The sequence below is a fragment of the Manis javanica genome, chromosome 4, assembly GCF_040802235.1.
Source record: "Manis javanica isolate MJ-LG chromosome 4, MJ_LKY, whole genome shotgun sequence".
Lineage (NCBI taxonomy): Eukaryota > Metazoa > Chordata > Mammalia > Pholidota > Manidae > Manis > Manis javanica.
The window spans coordinates 21,112,597-21,136,713 of record NC_133159.1 but is presented as its reverse complement, the minus strand read 5'-3'; the positions used below and the strand labels follow the sequence as shown (position 1 = coordinate 21,136,713).

At 37.2% G+C, this 24,117-nt stretch overlaps 1 protein-coding gene across 5 annotated transcripts in view; it reads right to left on the bottom strand.

Moving 5' to 3' along the window:
- The window catches only part of LOC108402919 (mediator of RNA polymerase II transcription subunit 18), a 184,412-nt gene extending 164,980 nt beyond the window's left edge, over nucleotides 1–19,432 (bottom strand). For 2 of the 5 annotated variants that reach the window (XM_073233480.1, XM_073233481.1), the window contains exons 1-2: nucleotides 19,221–19,432; nucleotides 18,529–18,667 (exon numbers count right to left, since the gene is read on the bottom strand). In XM_073233480.1, coding sequence (XP_073089581.1) covers nucleotides 18,529–18,667; nucleotides 19,221–19,280 — 199 coding nt within the window. In that variant the 5' untranslated portion in view covers nucleotides 19,281–19,432. Of the gene's footprint in view, nucleotides 1–8,108; nucleotides 10,095–18,528; nucleotides 18,668–19,220 lie in introns of those variants that run through there. The other 3 variants (XM_017657801.3, XM_017657803.3, XM_073233482.1) reach the window with 3 other exon arrangements.
- Nucleotides 19,433–24,117: the final 4,685 nt, after the last annotated feature.

The following is a 24,117-nucleotide window of genomic DNA, read 5'->3' as shown; positions in this document are numbered from 1 at the left end:
GGATGCACCTAGAGGATATTATGCTCAGTAAAATAAGCTAAGCAGAGAAAGACAAATACCAAATGATTTCACTCAATTGTGGAATATAAAAACAAAGCAAAACAAAATGAACAAATTAGCAGTAGACTCAAAGACACTGAGAAGGGACTGGTGGTTGCCAATGGGGAGGGGCTGGGACGTGTGGTGGAGAGGGGGAGTTAAAGGAACACAAAAATTCTCAATCATAAATTGGTCATGGGGATGCCAGTAGCATTGCATGGAAAATACAGCCAATGATTCTGTAACATCTTTCTATGCTGACAGATAGTAACTGTACTAGTTGGGGTATTTAATAATGTAACTGGTGAACCACTGTGTGGTATACTTGAAACTAATACGGATTGTATATCAACTACACTTCAAGTAAAAATAAATAAACAAATAAAAAGACATAGGGTGGTAAAAGCAAGAAAAAAGTATGAGGGGATGAGAGATGAAATAACATTGGCAAAGTATTGGTAATTTTTGAAATTTGGTGATGGGCATATGAGGGTGTAGTGTACACTTTTTTCTACTTTTGGGTGTGTTTGAAAATTTCCATAACACAATGTTCAAAAAGAGGGGAAACGGAACACAATCAGTATAGAAAATTAATAAATACTGATAAGAAGAAAATATTATGCATAATCCTACTATCCATTAACTTTTTGTGTCTCTTTCCAGTAATTTTAGATCAGTCTGAGGCCCACAACGGTATTATGACTGATTCTTTATTTTAAAAAAATTTTTTTATTGAAGTGTGGTTGACATATTATATTAGTTTCAGGTGTACAACATAGTGATTCCACAACTATATACATTACGAAATGTTCACCATGATATGCATACTGTCACACCAGTTATTTAGTCATTACAGTATTATTGATTACATTCCCTATGTTGTACTTTTCATACCCATGATTTATTATTTTATAACTGGAAGTTTGTACCTCTTTATCCTTTTCACCTATTTCATCTGTACCCTCATCCTCCTCCCCTCTGGCAACTACCTGTGTGTTCTCTGTATTTATGAGTATGACTGGCTCTTTAAACACCGGACACACCTAGTACATACAAATGAATATTCTTTACTTCGAACTTGGAGGCAGTGCATTTATTTCAAGGATGTTTCCACCCTTCAAAACATTATTGAGATGCCCAATTCAGAAATGTCTACAGAGCCTATGACACATTCTTTTGAATATCCTCATTTGTAGCAAATCTTCATCTTACATAAATTCAATTTTTGAAATAATCAGGTCAGTGAATAAATAGGTACAGAAGAGAATGAAGTAGGACTGATTTTCTTATATGGCCCACATATAGATTTTATCCTTTTAAAATAAATTAATTTTTTAAAAATAAAAGCAATAAAGACTTTGATTTGATTAAAACAAAAAAGAATATTACCCATAAGCCTACCTTGTTACTACAACTATCACCCTTGTGTGTTTTGCTTGTCTTTAAGATGCAGTTGTAAAAATAGTAGTGATAGTGTGCATATAACTTATAACATGCCAATTAATTTAATACTATATCATAAGCATATTCTTAGGTTGCTATAGAGTCCTCATAATAATTTTAATGACTGCATAATATTTCATCAAATGGATGTGCCAGAATTGAATTAACTGCTTCTCTTTTGCTGAGTATTTAAGTTGTTTAGGTTTTTTAGCATGAAATTAATGTGGGTTTTTCCATACTTTCATTTAGTAAAAGCCTTACCAGAAAAGGATGTTGGATCAAACACAGTAGGATTTGATGATTCCTTTATTTACTTCCAAATCACGTTCAAGTAGGTTTTCACTAATTTATAATGCTACTGAAAACATTAAAATGTCCATTTCACTGCATCTTTAAAAAACACTTGGTACCATAATTTTAATAAACTAGGAGCTAGAAAAATATTTCTATTTATGTTGACATAAAACAATTTTGAAGCCTTCAGTTTGACTTTCACCTTCTCCCACAAAAAAAATCCAAATAATTATTTGAACAATGGCAAAAAATGTGTGTGATTTCTCAAAATAAGTACTTTGAAGGGTACCACTTATTCAGATGTGTATCTTCTTTCACATTTTTTAAAACTAACTGCATCACTTCACATTCACACCTCCAAGGAAAAACATAGAAACAATTAGCTTGACAGATGCCCGTGTGATGACTCACATCCTGTGCACTCTAGGGTTCAGTGTTGGTTCTATATTGGGCCCCACACTGCTCAGAACCCCCCTATGCCTAAGGGCATCCTGGGTGTGGGATTCTCTTTCCTTCAAGGAGAGTGGAGATCACCTTGTAAAGTGAATAGAGAAGATGGACCCCTCCTTCAGCATTCTGTCGACCACACCAACTAAAAAGCAGGGAACAGACAGGGTGAAACATTCCAGACACCTTTACTAAAGCAATGATTTTTTTTCTCTTTTGTTTTTAATTATTATTATTTTTAAGTTAGCCAAGAATTATAAATGCATCGTGAAGGAAAGGATAGGCAAAAACAAAAGTATATAGCATATTTCCAACACAAAACCATAACTAGTAACATTTTGAAGTACTTACTTTCATACTGTTTTCTATATGCACGTTTTATGTAAAAACAGCGTACCATACACATTGCTTTTAAACTGTTTTTAACATAATAATTATAGCTTGTATCTATAAATGTTTACTATGGGACAGATAGGATTTAAAGTAATCTCATCCACAGTAACTCACTTAATTCTCATGATGACTCTATAAGGAAGGCAATATTACTATCCCCATTTCTTGATAAGGAGACTGAGGCAGAGAACTTAAGTAATTTGACTAAGGTACAAAGTTAGTAAGTTAACTAGGATATTTTGCCATGTCATTAAATTCATTTCTACAAAATTTTTTGAATGGCTGAAGATCTCTCGTATGCATGCAGTATCATTTAATTAGTCCATCTCCTCTTAGGAGACATCTAGTATTTTCATTTTTTGCTGTTCTGAGATGACCAGCCTTATAATACACCTTTGTGCACATTTTAAATTATTTATTTAGGCTAAATGCCCTCAAGAACAGTTGCATCAATTTTTACTTCCTCCGAAAATGTGTTTTTCTCTATGTTCTCCATGACCTTGAATGTTTTAATTTAAAATTTTACCACTCTTGCCTACAGCAGTGTTCATTTTAAAACCACTAAAGGGTGAGTGATTTTTCTAGAGTGAAAAAGCCGGGGTCTAAAAGCTCCCCTTTCCCAACCTGCTGTTTTTGTTGCTGTTTAGTTTAAAGCCCCCAGGTTTGGGGGAGGTTTATTTCACAGCAAAAGAGAAGTAAAACACATTAATAGGACCAAATCTCCAGGTTCATCTTGTACACTTCCTCCCCTATACCTCTGATTAGGCAATGAGAAATGGCACTTAGAAACCACAGTGTGAACTGAATTTATAATTCGGAGAAAAATAACAGTTTGCAACACTGAATCTTTCCATCCAGGAATGTGATGTCATTGTTTAATCAGGTCATCTTTACCATTTTTTGATAAAAACTTTTTTCACCTTTGCAAATTTACATAATCTGCTTTTTATAGATACTGAACCTTATGGCTTACATACTAACTCATCACAGAGGAATGAGGAGTGTTAACCTAGGACAAACCAGCTTACACAGGCAAGATTCTCGTGGTTTACAACTCAGCATTCACTAATTCAGTCACTGTCATTCGATAAATATTTGAGAGGTTATTATATAAGCAGCACTAAGATAGGCAGGGGTTATTTCCATAGAAATAAAATGTTTAGAACAATGCTAAATAAAATATTTTGCACATTATCTGACACATAATAATTGATCAGCAAATCAAATTTTATCAGGCACTGTGCTAAATGCTCAAAGAGCACTCTACTAGGTCCTTCTGTATACTGATCATTTAATTCACATGATAATTCTATGAAGTAGGTATTATAATTATGCTTGTTTTACAGATAAGACATTCTGAGAGTTTAAGTAACTTGCCCAAGACACAAACAGCTACTGAATGGTAGTACTAGAAGGCACGATGTACAAAGAATTACTGTATAGGGAAAACATGATGAAACCTGCAACAAGAGATGCTACTCAGCTGCCATCAAACTTCAGAGGTCAGAGGAAAGAGATGTCTTTCAGTGGCCTTCTGTGGTCCAGGAATGATCACAGAAGAACAGAAAGGGAAAATTCTCGTGCCTTGTCAGGCCCCGTGTCAAGGGCCTTCACACTGGTTAGCTCACTTTATCTTCTATGTGATGAAGGTATTATTCTCAATCTGACAGATGAGGAAATTGATTCTCTGGGAGGTGATGCAGTACATCCAAGGTCCCACAGTTAGTAAATGGCATGGCTAGGTTTGGAACCAATCTGACTCTCAAGCCTGAGCTCTTAATCACTGTTATATGCTTTCCACTGTTTGATCATGGCTTTTGGTTGTTACAAGAGCCACATAGGCAGAGATGAGTACAAAGGCAAATGTAAGAAAGATAACAATATTGGGGCATATCCAAAGAAAAAGAAAAGGTCTACTTGGTTAGTGCTAAAGATTAATTTGTTTTGGGAAGGAGCTCTTTGTTCTCATACCTTCTATGACTACATGAATTTTGTAAATATCTATTTCTGCCATTTTAATAGAAGCTATGAAAGACAGAAACTGTATCTTAGCCATTGCTATAGCCCAGCACCCAGCATAGTGCATAGCTTTCAGTTCCAGCAGAGAGACTAGAAAAATAGCAAGTAGTCATACTGCATAATCTCTGGATGGCAATTAAGGTAGTCCACAATGCAGATATCCTAAACAAAATAACAGGTACTCAAATCAACAGAATATTTAGAAGACAATATCATGACCCAGTTTTCCCAGGAGTACAAGGATGGTCCAACAACAGAAAATGTGTCAATATAATTCACCACATTAATGAACCAAAGGGTAAAAACCATGATTTTCTTTCATACAATAGAGAAACGTGATGCAATAGCATTAAGATGGGTTGTGAATGCTCATTGTTACCAGAGTATTGGAAAGCCTGAACAAATTTTAGACAAAGAAAAGGTAAAAGAGGCACATACTCTTTCTCCTTGCCACTCTTGCCAATGATACAATAGTCAACATGGAAAATTAGCAACACAGTCATCAGGGAAACTAGCAGAACTATGAGTTATTAACCAAGTTTGCAAGAATAGAAATCATTTTACAAAAATCAATAGTATTTTTCTGTACCAGAATAAATGCCTTAAAAATGTAATAAAAATTGTGACACAATCTACATAGCAATTAAAATACAGTTTGTAGCAAGATCAGCAAACTTTTTCTGTAAAGAGCCAGACAATAAAGTTTCTGCATTGTAGGTCACATGTTGTAGTCATTCAACTCTGTCATTGTAATATAAAAACAGCCATATACAGTATTTGAATAAATGAACGTAGATGTTTCAATAAAACTTATTTATAAAACCATCCATCAGGCTGACATGCACCAGTGTAGTTTACCAACCCCTGGTCTATGGTAATTGGTCTAAAAATAATGCCTAAGAAGTTTATCAAGAAAAAAATGTACTATTCAGGGACATAAGAAGATCTGAATAAATATCATAATTGGGATAATCTCAATATTGTAAAGATTTTATTCATTTGTTTAACAAATATTCAGAGTGACTGAATACCACAGGCCAGACATTGTTTTGGGTGCTGGGAATACAGCAGGGAACAAAACGAGCTATCCTTGTGAATGTTTCATCCTAGTAGAGAAGCAGTGAATAATCTAAAGTCAGATAGTAATAAATACTATGAAAAAGATTAAATAAGATGATGAGTTTATGGGAGTGTGTGTGCTACCTAATTTTGGATGGTCAGGGGAGGCTTCTCTGACACATCAGTGGAGACCTGAAGGTGAAGAAAGCCTGCCACATTAAATTCTGGGGAGGGAGTGTTCCAGGCAGAGATGTTAGTTCTCCCCCTAATTAACCTATACAAATCTTCAATGAAATTCCAATAAAAGTTCCAGCAGTGCTGCTGAGAAACTAAAATTTACTCTAAAATGAATATGAAAAAATAAAGGTCTATTAAAGCTAAGTCTTATTTTTAAGGGGAAATAAAAGGAGGGATGCCTGCCCTACTGGTAGAACGGGTTCTATCACAAAGCCACAGTAATAAAAACATCATGTTGTTGGCACTGAAACAAAGAACATGACCAAGGGAACTGAATGGAGAGCTTAGAATTAAAGTACACACTTGGGAACCCAGTATGTGATAAAGGTGGCATCACCAAGCATTGGAAAAACTGTTCTTCAGGTGGTGACAGAGAAACTAATTCACCATATGGAGAAAAAAGCCTGATCTTTACTTGAAACCATGTTAAAGGTAGACTCCAGGTAGATTAAAGACCTATATGTGAAAATTAAAACTATAAAGATTATATATGAAAATCTATGTTACCTTGGGGTAAATCAAGACTTCCTAAACAAGACTCCAAATCATAAGAGCAACAGACTAGGAGAAGGCATTTGAAATGTTTGAAACAAGGAATAATGTCTAGAATATACACATAATTCCCATAAACAAACAAAACAGGAACTCAAATAGAATAAAAAAGCAAAAGATATAAGTAGGTATTGGGGAAAAGATATTTGTTGTGTTTAAAACAAAGGATTACTATCTAGAATATACAAAGAATTCCTATAAATCAACAAGACAGGAAATCAAATAGAAAAACAGAGAAAGGATACATGTACCTGAGTTTCACATACTAGGAAATCTATACAATTTCATATACAAAAAAAAGCATATAAAAAAGGCTCAAAATTCATTATAATAAGAGATGCAAATCAAACCAACCAACAGCTGCCACTTTACATCCATCAAACCGGCAAAAATTGATGCATAACACTGAAGACTGGTGAGGATGGGGATATGAGTTCTTGCGCATTGGCAAGAGGAATGTAAGCGTAGTCATCTGAAAACCAATCGGGCATTATTTGGCAAAATTGACCATGCCCATAGATATACAGCACAGAGGAATATTCACAATAATTTACAAAATGGCCCGTTTTAGCTTTTTTTTATGGTAATAGAGAGTTGAAGGCAATCATCTAGGTTTCTATCAATCAAGAGACTGAATGAGTAAAATGTGGTGGACACACAGTGATTACGTCCCTGGACTCTGGAACTGGACTGCCTGAGTTGAAATTCAGGCTCCACCACTTACAAATTCTGACTTTGAACAATGAACGTAGAAAATATGAGTAAACTCTCTGTGTCTCAGTCTCATCTATAAAATGGGAGTAATAATAACTACCTCATAAGGTTGTTGTGAGAAGTATATTAAAACATTTAAAGCACCTGCCACAAAGTTAAGCACTATTTAAGTGTTAATATTAGTGTTAAAAAGAAAGCATATGCACACTGGAAGTTATGAGTTCGGTTTACATATATCAACAAGAGCATACCACTAAGGCAATGTTAACTTTAAAGAGAAAAGGAACAACATTTATAGCACAGAATCACTTATGTGAATTGAACACATTCATGTAATTCTACGTATTTTACAAGACAGGCATCACAGACATACATTGAAGATATTAGAATGAGTGTCTATAGGATAGAGGCAAAATAAGACCAGAGTTTAGGAATAAAGGGAAAGACCACAAAATAAGAAAAGGGGCCTTGCCTGAATCATTATGCTAATATGCTGTGAGAGGAGGAACAAAATTTACCCACTTACGCTATCTGCAACGGAGGGGGGAAAGTCAAAGGTAAGGATTCCAGAGCCAGAGAAATAACGGGCAAACTAACTTGGAAACCACCCCATCTTAAACTTAAAAGTTAGGTGAGATAATACCATTCTTACTATTAAATACAGCTTTAGGTAAGTTTTCTGTTCCTTGTAGCCTGAAGCTCCTACCAGAGTATTCATACTGTCTTTCAAGTGGCAAATTGAGGTCCAAAGAGAATTATGATTTGTTCAGTGTAGCTCAACTCGAGTTTACCTAAGTGGAGGTTCCAGAAGAAAATGAAAATTATGAGTCACTTACAATTTTTAGTAAGCCAAGCTCTTTCCAGTATATTAAATGTATTAAAATGATCAACATTTATCCCACTAAGAACTGTTACTTTAAAAAATTTTATTAGACATCAAATGATAGATGGGAAAATTATGTAAAGGCTCTTTAATAATTAATAAAGTTGAACAATCAATGAAGAAAAGGGAATTCATGTAGGAGAAAAATATCCAATTAAAAATTTTTAAATATTCACTGATGAATGTTTTCAAGAGAAAATTAAAACTAGTAACCACCTATCATCAAATGGGAAACACAAATTTTCATGGTCACACCCAGTTTTGGCAACAGCGTTGGAAACCTTACAGCTGGTAGGAGTGAAAACTGGGACATTTCTGGAAGGCATTTGGCAATGCACAGAAGAAGTCTTAAAATAGTGTATATATATATATATACTCTGACTCAGCAGTTCCCTAGAACTTATCCTAAACAGTAATCATAGATGTCAACAAAGATTCAATTAAAAGCAATAGTATTACAGGACTGTTTATAAAAGCAAAACATTGGGATCAAACTAAAAATCCCAAAGTAGGAGCATCAATTAAATTATGGAAAAGCTGTTGGGTACAATACAAATAAAAATTATATCATCAGTATTTAAATGCCAGCTCTAATTAGTAGCTGTGCAGCCCAGAGAAAGCTAATCTCTCTGTACCTCATTTTCCCTGTTTATAAAATGGTTCTGTTGTGAAGCTTAAGTAAATTACCATTCCTGAAGCATTTAAGATAGCAGTGACATAATAAGAACTCAATAAACCCATTTTTTTGGTTTGTTTTTACATAAGGACACTGTAGCTACTGCCCTAGAAAGATGTTAGTGATAAACAAAAAAGGGTACAACCCAGTATATACAGAATATTTCTATAAAATCTCATATACCTAAATTTACAACTAAAGACAAGGATACATACTGAAATATAAATGGTACGTCTCTTTGAATAATAGGATTATAGGGTTTTTAATTTTTCTGTATTTAAAAATTTTTCAACAAGCTTTTATTAAAAGTAAAAACTATCATCTCTATCAAAATTAAAACTAAAAACTGTCGGGGTTTTTTGTTCTAACTGGTAATGAATCCACCCCCAAATTAGCAGAGTAATAATCAAAACTACAGACATTTCTCTTCACAGCCTTGGTTACCACACAATACAAGCTCATAGCCTCTATCTTACAAACCTTACGCACAAATGGCAAAACAATCTATAAGATTTTTCTTTCCAAAAGCTGATTCACTCCAGTTCTCCCTCTTTATGCAGAGAGATTAGATAGATTCTCCATGTTATCCTGAGCCTTTAATTTTGAAAGGCTCTCACAAAAGTGAACTTGCCACACGAGGAACACAGTGCAAAGAACCAGGTTCTCACTGTTCTCCTTCCTGAGGAAAGAATGCCTGGCTGGCAGTGGTGAGACAGGGTAATTGTAACATCATCTTCTTTGTAACAGGTGACAACAAGCCCCAATAGGGAAAGGACTGTCTTAGTCACATGAGCCTTTTGGGGTCTATTTTCTCTAGGTGAACCAGAGGTTTCAGCTGCTCAGCAAAGTTCCTCATGTCATCAGAGACAATGTCTTGTCCCGCTGGTGCAACAACACTTAATTCCACAAGGTAGGAGAGTGACAAGGGCTCAATGCTGTCTGTGTTCCCTGGCACCAGAATTCGGAAGATCTTGTACACCATAATCTTCATGATGCCTTTACGGAACAACTGTCCCTTGGCGACATACTCATGGTCCATGCGGAAGCCCATTTCCATCAGGAAGTCCGTGAGGTTCTCAGATGTTGCAATGTCCACACAGTTTCGCACCAGGGCATGGCGGTTCTTGTCTCCCATTTCCGGCTGTCCCAGGTAGCGCAGATGCCAGGGTGACCCTGTCCTATCTATAGAGTGCCGGGCTCTTAGAACAAACGGGCTGGCCTGCTGGCCCTTAAGGAGGAATACCATCTCATGGTCTAGGAAAGACTCAGGTTCCATGTTATCACACAAACCACGAAGGCGGTGGCTGAGGCTGTCCAAGCTTTGATCTAAAACACTTCCTGAAGAAGGAAAAAACAGTACTGAATCTCATCTTTCATTTTGGGTAATGGAATTAGCAAAACATTGAAAAAACTTAAAAACCACAAGTTTAGTACAGTGTTTTGTAAAGCACAGGTCCATGTATGAGATTCTAGAGGGGTTATGCTGCTAAGGTATTCTATTACAGTATGAGAAAGTTAATGAGAAATTTTTGCACATCTTATTTGGTACCCAAAAGTCTGTAGGCCTTGTTCTAACAACGCTGACCTCCAGCAGGCTTTGGGCTCAGAGCCTTCAACCGACAACAGTATCTATCTAGGATACTAACAGTTTTATTGTCATTTATATTAAAAACTATCTTCTATTTCCATCGAATAAGTTTTTCATTTACAGGAGAAACATAACATTTCCTTTTTATGTAACATACTTAAATAAAAGATAATGAACTGCTTCATAGAAATACATGAATCTTTGTCCTCATCTTCTTCTTCCTGGTAGCATCTGATACGGGTGTTACAGATTATGGCCAATTTGAAATCCAGTCTTCCCTCGGCCTCTGGGACACAATTATCTCTTGGTTCTTCACCTAACTGATCATTCCTTTTAAGTCTTCTTTGCACATCTTCCCTAAATACTGGAGGATCTTAGGATCCTGGTCCTCTTCTCTATATTCAATTATTTCTCCCTAGATGACCTAATTCAGGCCTTATGACTTTAAATACCATTTATGCCCTGAGGACTCCCATATTTATATATCATGAACTACAGACTCATACATCCAACTGTTTACTCAATTGTTCCACTTGGATGCTTACCAGACAACTTCATCTCTTTTTAAACTGAAGCATCACTGATATAAAATCTCATATTGGTTTCAAATATACAACACAGTGGTTCAACAGTTAACCTATATTATTAAATTTAAATTCTCACCCCTACTAGTGCGGTTACTATATGTATCAATATAGAAAGATGTTACAGAATCATTGACTATATTCTCCAGGCTGTACTATCTTCATGGCCAATTTATATTATGACTGAAAATTTTGGACAACTTCATCTTAATATGCTCCATATCAAACTTGATTTTTCCTCCACAATCTTGTTCCTCCTACAGACTTCCCCACTGCAGTAAGTGGCAATCTCTGCTTCTAGGTACCCAGGCTCCAAATCACAAAATCACACTGACTCATTTCTTTCTCCTATTTCCTACATCCCATCCATATTTTTAAAGTATATGCATCTCTTTTTTGTATCCTGCTTCCCTAAGAGCTTCCATGCTTGGGGAACCAGACTGTTTCCATGTGCCACGGAGCCAGGCCCCAACCTCCACAAGGATAGAGGCTCCTTTATTTGAGACCTTGCCCTATGTATCTCTTTAACTGGCTGTTAACTTGTATCCTTTATACTATCCTTTATCAAACTGATAAATGTAAAAACAAAAAACAAACTATATGCAGAATCCAATCACTTCTCATTCCCTCGATCACGTCCACCTCTCCAAGTCTCCCTCATTTCTTGCTGGGTCTTGGCAATATCCTTCTTCTACCCTTGCTTTCTTCCTCTTTTTCCAAACAACTGCCAACTGGTGTTTTAGACTATGAGGCAAATGATGGCATTTCTCTGCTCAGAAATCTCCAATGGCTTCCCTTGTCATTCAGAATAAATCTCAAAGTCTTTCCGTCATCTACAAGGCTATATGGTGACCTCTGCCACCTATTTAGTGTGCTCCAGCACTGTCCTGACACTATCCCCCTAGCTCACTCTCTGCAGCCACCATGATCTTCCTGCTCTTTCCCGAAAATGCCAACTATTTCACAAAATATTTCTCTTCAGAGCCCCTTCCCTTGGTCCCTATGCTCAGAACATTCTTTTCACAGATATCTGCATGTCACTCTCTTCAGGTCTTTCTTCAAATGTCACTTTATTGGGGAGGTCTTTTCTGATCACCCTTAATAAAATGGTATCTCTCTCTCTAATCTCTTCCCACCTTCCTGCTTCAGTCTTTAGCATTATCACTTTGATTTTGTAGTCACCATTCAATATACCAATTATGTATTGATTTTTTAGTCATTTTTCTTCCTCCGATGCTGGAACCATATTCAAAGAGTTACTGAATAAATCTGTTGAAGTAAATAAGAGCATATTATTGTAACTATGGTATATATTGATAGTGGGACTCAAATGACTAAATTTTTGGGTAGTGCGGGAGGAAAGCAACAGATCAGGTCCCAGTAACCACAGTACAGGAGACCATGGAAATAGGGAACATGTCCTACAGTCAATACATTGTATCATACATTAAGGACAATGTCAAGAGTGTTTGACATTTGAGGAGCTTTGTAAGTGCTGGTTCATTCAACATATACCTATTGAATGCTGGGCCAAGTGCTAGGTCAGCAGGTCAGGGAGGGACTTCTGCCCTCACAGAGACTACAATTTAGTTGAGGAAACAAAAAGTAAATTAGTAAACAAACAGAAATACAAGGAAATAAAAGGGAGATAGAATAGAGATAAATTGGTGGGGGTGGAGAAGAGGAGTGGACTAGTCAGCTGTCTCTCTAAAGGAATGACAACTAACTGAGCTGAGACCCAAAGGATGAAAATGAGAGTTATTTGAAGAGCTGGAAAAAAGTACTGGGGCACAGGGATCACCAAGTGCAAAGGCACAGAGGCAGAAAAGGGCCTGGCAATTTCAAGGAAATGAAAGGACAAGAGTGTGGCTGAAGGTAGTAAGTGAGATGAAAGATGATAATGAAATGAGGACCTGGCATGGGCCAAAACATGCAGGCCTCATATATATGCCATGGAAAAGATTGTATTTTATTTTAAGGTCAGGGCAGCTATTAGCTCCACATGTTATTCTCCACACAACAGGGAAAGACATTACTAGATTTACATTCTATTTTTTATTTTTCAGTTTTTGATTAGAATGAAGTTGATGTACAATGTTATATTGGTTTCAGATGTTCAACATAGTTATTCAGTAATTAGATACATTACTAGATGCTTGCCACAGTAAGTGTAGATACTCCATTACCATACCAAGATATTACAATATTATTGCTTATATTCTCTATGTTGTAGTTCCATTCTTATGACTAATTTATTTTAAATATACAGTTTGTACCTCTTTATCCCCTCCATCTATTTCACTTATCCCCCTCCCACCTCCCTACAATATCCAACAGTCTGTTGTCATTATTTATGAATCTATTTATTTATTATTATTTATTTTTTGTATGTTTTCAGGTTCTGCAAATAAGTGAAATTACATGGTATTTGTCTTTCTCTGCCTGGCTTATTTCACTTAGTATAATATCCTCTAGGTCCATCCATGTTGTTGCAAATGGCAAGATTTCCTTCTTTTTATGGCTGAGTAATATTCTATTGCATATATGTAGCACATCTTTTTTATCCATTATTCTATGGATGGGCACTTGGGTTGCTTCCATTATGATGGCTATTGCAAATAATGGTGCAATGAACCTATATAGATGTGCATATATCTTTTTCAAATTAGTGATTTTATTTTCTTTGGGAAAATTCCTAGAAGCAGACTTGCTGGGTTGTACAGTATTTCTATTTTTAGTTTTTTGAGGAACCTCCATATTGTTTTCCACAGTGGCTGGAACAATTTACGTTCCCACCAGCAGTGTAGGAGGGTTCCCTTTTCTCCACATCCTCACCAACACTTGTTATTTCTCATCCTTTGAATAGTAGCTGGATTTACATTTTAAAACATTGATTCCAGGGAACCTGGTATGGATTCTTCAACAAGACATGGTCATGGGGGAGAAAACTGGAGGTGAGGGAAGACTGGTCCAAATTAAATGAGATTTACAAGACACAATTACCAAATGCAATGCATGAAGCTTGATTATATCGTAGTTACAAAACACACTTTTGGGACAACTGGGGGAAAATTTTTGAATATGGACTAGATAGCAGATATATTAAAAATGTATTATTCTTTTTGATAGTGAATATCCTTGCTTTTTTAGGTATGTATACCAAAGAGTTCAGGGGTAAATTATGAGGTCTGAAATTTTCTCTAAAAACAGCAAAAGAAAAAAGATGAAGCAAATATGCCAAAATGATAGATACAGAAATACAGACAATGGAAATGGAGTATTCACTATGTTACTCATTATTTTCTTTGTTTGAATTTTTAAATAACAAAACACATTTTTTAAAAAGATGACTAGCTATTATGTGAGAAGAGAGAGAATCAAAAGTGGAAGAAATAGAGTAAGACGATAAACCAGGGTGTGGTGCTGTGGGTGGATAAAAAAACATATTTAAAATATATTTTGGAAGTAAAATGAATAGGGCTTAGAAATGGACTAGATGTGGGGTAAAGTGAAAAATGGAGACTGATTCCTTAATGCTTGTCTCGAGCAACTGGTGAATGACAGTGGCACTTAACGAGATGGGAAAGAACTGAAGGAGGGGCAGGGGCATCCTGAGAACTGAAAATTGAAGAACCCTATTTTGTTTACATTAAGTTACTACGTGAATGTTTTGAATTAAAGTCTAAATCTTCCACTAAACACAGTATGACCTGAAAAGCATTACCCTCTCTGGGTCCCCAGTTTTCTCATCTGGGCACTTTATCTGTTTCCTGATTTATAAGAGTCAATAACAGTATCATGGACTTACCATATGATTCAATGATCCCACTTCTGAGTATATAGCCAAAAGAATTCAGGGTGGATCCTGAAGAAGTATCTGCATACCCTTGTTCACTATGGCATTATTCATGATAATAAAGAGGTGGAAGCAACCCAAATGTCCATGACAGATGAATGAATAGAGAAAATGTGGTATATACATACAAGGGAACATTATTCAGTCTTTAAAAAGGGGATCCTAATAAAATCGAGAAGAATAAAACAACAGAAAGAATCAACGAAACCAGGAGCTTGTTCTTTGAGAAGATAAACAAAATAGATAAACCCTTAGCGAGACTTAGCAAGAAAAAAAGAAAGTCTACACACATTAACATAATCAGAAATGGGAAAGGAAAAATCACTATGGACACCTCAGAAATATAAAGGATTATTAGAGAATACTGTGAAAAATCATATGCTAACAGATTTGATAATCTAGAAGAAATGGACAACTTTGTAGAAAAATACAACCTTCCAAGACTGACCCAGGAAGAAACAGAAAATCTGAACAGACCAATTACCAGCAATAAAATTGTTGAACTGGTAATCAAAAAACTACCTGTGAACAAAACCCCTGGACCAGATTGGTTCACCAATGAATTTTATCAAACATTTAGTGAAGACCTAATAATACCCATCCTCCTTCCAAAAAATAAAAGAGGAAGGTATATTTCTAAACTCATTCTATGAGGCCAGCATCACTCTCATACAAAACCAGGGAAAGACACCACAAAAAAAGAAAATTACAGATCAATATCTTGATGAACACAAATGCAAAAATCTCAACAAAATATTAGCAAACTGAATTCAAAATGCATCAAAAAGACCATCCATCATGATCAGTAGAATTATTCCAGGGATGCAAGGATGGTACAATATTTAAAAATCCATTGACATCATACACCACTTCAACAGAAAGAAGAACAAAAATCACATGATAATCTCCATAGATGCTGAAAAAGCATTCAACAAAATTCAACATCCATTCATGATAAAAACTCTCAACAAAATGGGTATAGAGGGCAAGTACTTCAACATAATAAAGGCCATATATGATAAACCCACAGCCAACATCATACTTAACAGTGAAAAGTGGAAAGTGTGTCCTTTAAGATCAGGAACAAGACAAGGATGCCCACTCTACCCATTTTTATTCAACACAGTTCTGGAGGTCCTAACCAAGGCAATCAGACAACACAAAGAAATAAAAGGCATCCAGGTTTGTAAGGAAGAAGTTAAACTGTCACTGTTTGCAGACGACATGATACTGTACAAAAAAAACCCTACAGAATCCATCCCAAAACTACTAGAGCTAATAACTGAATTCAGCAAAGTTGCAGGATACAAAATTAATACACAGAAATCTGTTGCATTCCTATATACTAACAATTAACTAGCAGAAAGAGAAATTAGGAAAACAATGCCATTCACAATTGCATCCGAAAGAATAAAATACCTAGGAATAAACCTAACCAAGGAGGTGAAAGACCTATAACCTGAAAACTACAAGATACTCACGAAAGAAATTAAAGAAGACACCAATAAATGGAAATACATCCCATGCTCATGGATAGGAAGAATTAATATTGTCGAAATGGCCTAAATCCTGCCTAAAGCAATCTACAGATTCAGTGCAATTTCTATCAAAATACCAACAGCATTCTTCAACAAACTAGAACAAATAGTTCTAAAATTCATATGGAACCACAAAAGACACCGAATAGCCAAAGCAATCCTGACAAATAAGAAGAAAGCTGGGGGGATCACTCTGCCTCACTTCAAGCTCTGCTACAAAGCCCAAGTAATCTAGACAATTTGGTACTGGCAGAAGAATAGACACATAGATCAATAGAAAAGACTAGAGGCCCCAGATATAAACCCATGCACATATGGTCAATTAATATATGATAAAGGAGCCATGGATATACAATGGGGAAATAACAACCTCTTCAACAACTGGTGTTGGCAAAACTGGACAGCTACATGTAAGAGAATGAAACTGGATTTAACTCCATACACAAAAGTAAACTCAAAATGGATCAAAGACCTGAATGTAAGTCATGAACCTATAAAACTCACAGAAGAAAACATAGGCAAAAACCTCTTGACTATAAACATGAGCACCTTTTTTCTGAATACATCTCCTCGGGCAAGGGAAACAAAAGCAAAAATGAACAAATAGGACTACATCAAACTAAAAAGTTTCTGTACAGCAAAGGACACCATCAGTAGAACAAAATGCACACATGGTCAAAAAAGGCATCCTACAGTATGGGAGAATATATCTGTAAATGACAGATCCGACAAGGGGTTAACATCCAAAATATACAAAGAACTCACACGCCTCAACACCGAAAAAGCAAATAACCTGATTGAAAAATGGGTGGAGGATCTGAACAGACACTTCTCCAAAGAAGAAATTTGGATGGCCAACAGGCACATGTTCACATCACTAATTACCAGGGAAATGCAAATTAAAACCACAGTGAGATATCATCTCACACCAGTTGGGATGGCAACATCCAAAAGACAAGCAACAACAAATGCTGGCGAAGATGCGGAGAAAGGGGAACCCTCCTACACTGTTGGTGGGACTGTAAGTTAGTTCAACCATTGTGGAAAGCAAGATGGAGGTTCCTCAAAAAACTAAAAATAGAAATACCATTTGACGAAGGAATTCTACTCCTATGAATTTATCCAAGGAAAACAAGATCCCAGATTCAAAAAGACATATGCACCTCTATGTTTATTGCAGCACTATTTACAATAGCCAAGATATGGAAGCAACCTAAGTGTACATCAGTAGATGAATGGACAAAGATGTGGTACATATACACAATGGAATATTATTCAGCCATAAGAAACCAAATCCTACCATTTGCAGCAACATGGATGGAGCTAGAGGGTATTATTCTCAGTGAAATAAGCCAGGTGGAGAAAGACAAGTACCAAATGATGTCACCCATTTGTGGAGTATAAAAACAAAGCAAAACTGAATGAACAAAACAGCAGAAGACTCATAGACTCCAAGAAGGGACTAGTGGTTAGCAAAGGGGAGGGAAAGGGGATTGAGGGGCATTATGACTAGCACACATGGTGTGTGTGTGGAGGGGGTCACAGGGAAGACAATGGAGCAGAGAAGACAAGTAGTGACTCTGTGGTACCTTGCTACACTGATGGACAGTGACTGCGGTGGGGTGTGTGTGGGGGACTTGATAATATGGGTGAATGTAGTAACCACAAGATTGCTCATGTGAATCCTTCATAAGATTGTATATCAATGACACCTTAATAAAATATATATATAAATAAAGGGGAATCCTGTCACATGCTATGATATGGATAAACGTCAAGGACATTATACTAAATGAAATAAGCCAGTCATAAAAAGATAAATAGTTTATAATTCTATTCATATAAGCTGTCTTAAGTAGTCAAAATCAGAAACAGAAAAATGGCTGCCACGGGCTGGGGGAAGGGAAGAGGAATTAGGGTTTAATGGATACAGAATTCAGGTTTTGACAAATAAGTTCTAGGGATCAGCTGGCTATATAACAATGTGAACACAGTTAACACTACTGAACTGTACACTTAAAAATGTTTCAGATGGTAAATTTAATGTTATGTGCTTGTGACCGTAAGTAAAAATGAAATTAAGCTAATTTTTTGCCTTTTGAGTGCCAGCAACTTTGCAGGATGCCGTTGTATAACAGTATCTCATCTCCACGGATGCTGAACATAAAGAGGAAAACAGGTCATTCAAGCTCTCCGGTTCACTTACCCTGCAGCAGGTATTCCATCATGTTAATGGTGCCTCCAGTGACAGGCATCATGGTGACTGGAGGTGCCTCCATGGTGACTGATAAGCCAAAAATAGAACTGGATTCTGAGTCTCCTATCAAGCAAAGCACAGAATACACCTGGAGAAGAGTAACACTTGTTAATAAATCCGAGACGGGGAGATATAACAGATCTGCTGTGCCACTGACCTGGACATCAAAAGATTCACTCATCCATTCAAAACCTTTTGAGTAACCACTATAGGCCAGTTTCTGGAACTGATGATATAGAAATACACAAGAGATCTGCTCATGGAGTCAGAGCATAACCTAATCTCAAGGTATGAATCCTCTAAACGTTTTTCTGTGTCATCTTAAGGAAGTCACTCTGTTTATAAACCAAAGATATTTAACCTCCAGGACTTTGTGGCTCAAATAACATAAAGGACATACATTAACATCCAGAACTGAAGGGTGACTTTAAGGGGACCTTGTCTACCCTTCAATTTATAGATAAGATTATTGAGACTCGGCGAGGGACCCAAGTCGGTGGCAGAGCCTGGACCAGACTAAAAACCGAGGCGTTCTTCGTCTCTGAAGACGCTTTTTAAAAGCGAGCCAGGAGGAAGCATGAAGTCATTTTAATATGGTTTAGATCTTCCTAAGCCAGCATCGGGGACACGTGCCCACTTACTGCAGAAACACACAGGTGCGCGCTCGAGCCTCTTCTCGCAAAGCGGAGAATTATATCCATCCGAGTACTTTGAAGCTTTTCAGTTATAATCCATCCTAGTAATAAAGTTAAAACTCCCTAAATAATGCAACGCGGCCTTCTCCTCTTCCCACTTCCGCAAAAAGCCGACTACGCGCAAAACTCGACACCGCCCCCCGCATAATAAGGGTGCCGAGAGGACATAAAATTGCCGTGTTTGGAGCGCGGCAATCAGAAACGCATGCGCAGGGGGCATGCGGCTCTACGGAAGATGGCGGCTTCCTCGGAGCGTTCCTCCGGGAGGTACCAGCGTCTTGACGTCATAGTCCAGCCCGTAGAAAAATATTTACTTTTTTCAAGTTCGACGACCTGGCGATGTTTTTGTCTAGGAAAACTCTTGGAACTGGCAGGGGAGAAAGGAAGCCTGGGAAGGGAGTTGGAGAAAAAAAGGAGCGACCTTTATGAAACAGACTTCTTTTTGTTGGGTTACCTCAAGGTGAAAATAAAGGCACCTTTACTGTTTAGCATAATGTTTTGAGCAGTCAGGGAGTTTATCAATTATACTTAATATTTGTTAACTTCACTATGTATATTTTGCTTCAATTTAAAAATAGAGGAGATGAGTAAACTCAACGCGTGTGTATTGAACTCTGCTTATGTGTCATGTGTGTAAGATGTGGACAAAGTTAGGACTAGAGATGCGAAGGAGGCCCTCTCCTGAAGAAAAACTTAAGGGAACACCAAAACCTAAGTAACTAAGATAAATAATATTTCAATGCACTATTTTACGCATTTAATGCAAAAAAAAATCCTAATAAACAGTATCAAAATTTTAAATTTGATCCTGCCCTATGAGCCAAGTACAGTATTACTGCAATTTTGCCCATGGGGACACAGGTGACACAGGAGATGTTTAATAAATATGCAAGGGAATGGAGAGGCTGTGCTACAAATCTAAGCCACTGACTTCAGAGCCCACCCTCTTAATTAGGACATTATACTGCCACATTTAGCTCTAGTTACCCCGGCTGTAATCCACACTACCATTCATTCATTCATTCGTCTTTTTTTTTTTTTTTAACATTTCTTGAAAGTCTCTTGTGTTCTAGACATTCTATTGGCTGTTGGCTTGCTTCCATCTCTGCCCTCAAAAGAGTGTATAGCCAAATTGTGGGAATCATTTAAACTAAGAAGATAGTACCATGTGATTTGATTCAATGGGATAATGAGACATAAAGCTCAACTGCTTTGGAAGCAGGCAGGGACACTTGATCCATCTTGGGGGCAGCAGAGGATTCCTGGAAAAGGTAATTAGTGCCCCAAATAACTTGAAGGATCAATCATTGTTATCAGTAACATTGATAAGGGAGGGCGTACAGAGAATTTCAGGTAATGGGAACAACGTACAAAAGGACATTGAGTTAAATAGAATTAGGATATAGAATCTGAGGTTAGGGGATAAAAATTACTCTGGAGAAGGGTAAGGCACAGATCCTGGAGGAATTTGCATGTCATACTAAAGAACAGATGTGAGCTTTAAAAAATGTAACTGTTGCAATGTGGAGAAAAGCTTGGGAAAAGAGGACTTAGAGAAAGAAGTTTTGTTAGGAGATTTGGCACAACTCCAGCTGAGAAGTAACTGGGAGAAAAAGACAGATTTTAAAAATATGAAAGAGAGTAATTTGATGACTAATCAGAAGTAAAGACAGAAGGAGTCACAAATGTCTAGATGAGTTCATTCACAGATACGTTGAGCATGAGGTGTTTATGCAACACCCGAGCAGCAATTCCCAGCGAGGTTCAAAGGAGAGAGCTGGGCTGGAGGTAGAGATTTCAGAATCAGAGCTTCATAAATGGTAGCTGAAGACAGAGAAGACAAGTAATGACTCTGTGGCATCTTGCTATGCTGATGGACAGTGACTGCAGTGGAGGGGGTGAGGACTTGATATGGATGAATGTTGAAACTACAATGTTGTTCACGTGAAACCCTCATAAGATTGTATATCAATGATATTTTAATAAGAAAAAAAAGGTCAGCAGTCTTTGAGCCTCATAAGAAAAAGTGGTAGTGAAGGCATAAGAACAAATGAGGTCACTGTGCAAGAGTGTGTAGAATAGGAAGAGAAGATGGCTAAGAACTGGACTTTGCCTAGGACTCTTGACAGTTAGTAGAGCTACATATGCCCCAGGGCTTTGCATGTGCCTCCTGATCAGCTTTGTGACTCACAATATGTAGCACAGTGACAAGTTCCAAGTGCTGTATTGACTGGAGGAGGTTGTAAAATTGCTAGGTCTCTCTTTCTATACAGACACTAACCTCAGAATGGGAAATCTAGAGACTTACGAGTCCTTTGACGCACTATAGTAATTACCCAAATTCTAGTTGGCATTTTGGAATAGGCCTAAATTAAAAAAAAAACTGGGTCAGGAAATGGGTGACCAACATGGTAAACCTTGCACAGGCCTCAGAATTATAGGGATGGGTTTCTGACACAGATGTGAAGCCTAGAACTTAATATGGGGCTTACTTCTGTCCTCTTCCACTACCCAGCTGTGCAACCTTGGGTAATTCACTTCCCTTCTCTGAGCCTCAGCTTCCTTTTTTGTGAACTAGAGATAAAAATAGTGCTTTCTAAGACAGAGTTTGCAAAATTAACATGAGATGTTTATGAAACACTTAGCATAGTGCCTGGCTTATTAACCAGCAATCAATAAGTGGTAGCTATTATGATTTTTATATTTTATATCTCTCGCTTGAGCAAGCACATTCTGTGTTATTGAATATATTTTGTGCATATCTCATCTCCCTTGATACTATACACACTTTCAAGGGAGGAATCATGTATTTTTTTATGTATGTGTATCTTAATTAGCTTGGGCTGCTGCAAACCATACATATCAAACTGGGTGGCTTATAAACACTTAAATTTATTTTTCACAGTTCTGGAGGTTGGAAATATGAGATGAGGATGCCAGCATGGTCAGGTTCTGGGAGTGTCCTCTTCCAAGTTGCAGATTGCTGGCTTCTCTTTGTGTCCTCACATGGTGTAGAGGAGAGTAAAGCAAATTCTCTCAGGATTCTTATAAAGAGCACTAAATCCCATTCATGAAGTCACTTCCCTTGTGACCTTATCTAATCCTGATCACCTCCCAAAGACTCTACCTCTTAATACTATCACACTGGGGAATAGGGTTTCAACATATGAATTTAGGGGTGGCGGGTTGGAGGGGCAACATAAACATTCAGTTCATAGCAATTCTTTACATTTAGTAGGTGTTCAAAACTTTCATTGAACACATTATAATAGCTACCAATTATTGAACAGTTACTACACACTACCAACAAGTAAATATGCCAGTTACTGCTAAAAGGCAGATATTAACATCTCCATTGTATAGAGGAGGAAAAAGAGGTTCAGTGATATAAAATGACTTGCCCAAAGCCAAATGGCCAGCAAATGGCAGAACTTAGATCAATATTCAATTTGTTATGACACCAAGCCTGTTTCTCTATATGCTTCCTTCTGAATTCATGGGCTCTTTGTCCACAGATAATTTCACAATTATTACAATTATTACAATTAGTGGCAGCAAAGGAGAATAAAATTTCATATATTAATGCTTTCCAGCTAATTAGTAGACTGGGCTCAAAGGAGTAGGACCAGTTCTTCATCAGAGCAGCAGACCATCAACATGGATTGCTACACAATTCCCTCATCAGCTTCCTAAAATGTTCTAATGAGAATTAAAATAGTACTATCCCCCTGTTACAGCAATGCAAGGCTCTCAATATTAGTGTTACCAACTTAATATTTCTCCAGGATTGAGCTGACGTTTACTGGCTTCTTCCTGTATGCATAGCCCTATGAAAATGGTACAACTTTTACTTTCAACCAAATTATTCCAGCATCCTTATCAGTTCATGTCATTCCTTCACTCAGAGTAAAAGCCAAAATCCTCATTATGTCTACATGATCTGCCCCCATCACCTTTCACCTCTCTGACCATATTCCAACCATCCCCACCTGTGCCTGGCCTACCCTATCTACTCAGTTCCAGCCACACTGTTCTCATTGCTCTTAATTGAACACGTCAAAAATGTTCCTATCTTAAGTCTTTTGCAAATGTTGTACAGTCTTTATGGAACTTGCCTTTTCCACTGAACTGCAGGATAGCTCCCTTGCTTCCCTCTGGTCTCTGCTCAAATCTCTGTTAGAGAGGTCTTCCCTGACCATCTGTTTCAAATAGCAATCCACTGTAAGCCTGCACTCCTCCCACACCATGGCCTGCTGTATAGTTCTTCATGGCACATTTGACTACATGACACACCACCAACTTACTGACTTGTCTCTCTCCCCTCTCCCCATTAAAATCATAAGCTCCATGAAAGCTGGGGCAGAATCCCCAGCTCCTGGATGATACTTGGCACAGTGCTGGCGCTTGACAAAATACTGTTTTTGTTAAGAGAATGATTGGTAGAGAATAGAGGTTAGCAAAGGGGTTATTGAAAGATTTTCTTGGTCTCCTATATTTAGTCAGCACTGGATTCAGGCGGGGAACCTCAGGCCTTAAATTCCAGGCTGGAAATGCTGCACCTGTCCTCTAGGTGTGTGCTTCCAATGGCAGCCACAAGCCACATGGGGTTATTAACCACTTGAAATGTGGCTAGTTCAAATTGGGATATGCTGTAAGTGTAAGATACACACTGGATTTTCAAGACTTGTGAAGAAGAAAAGATGGGAAATATCTGAATTTTTTATTGGTTACATGCTGAAATTAAATTTTGGATACTTGGAGTTTAATAAATATATTATTAAATTTAATTTCACCTGTTTCTTGTTACTTTTTTTAATGCAGCTACTAGTATATTTAAAATTAC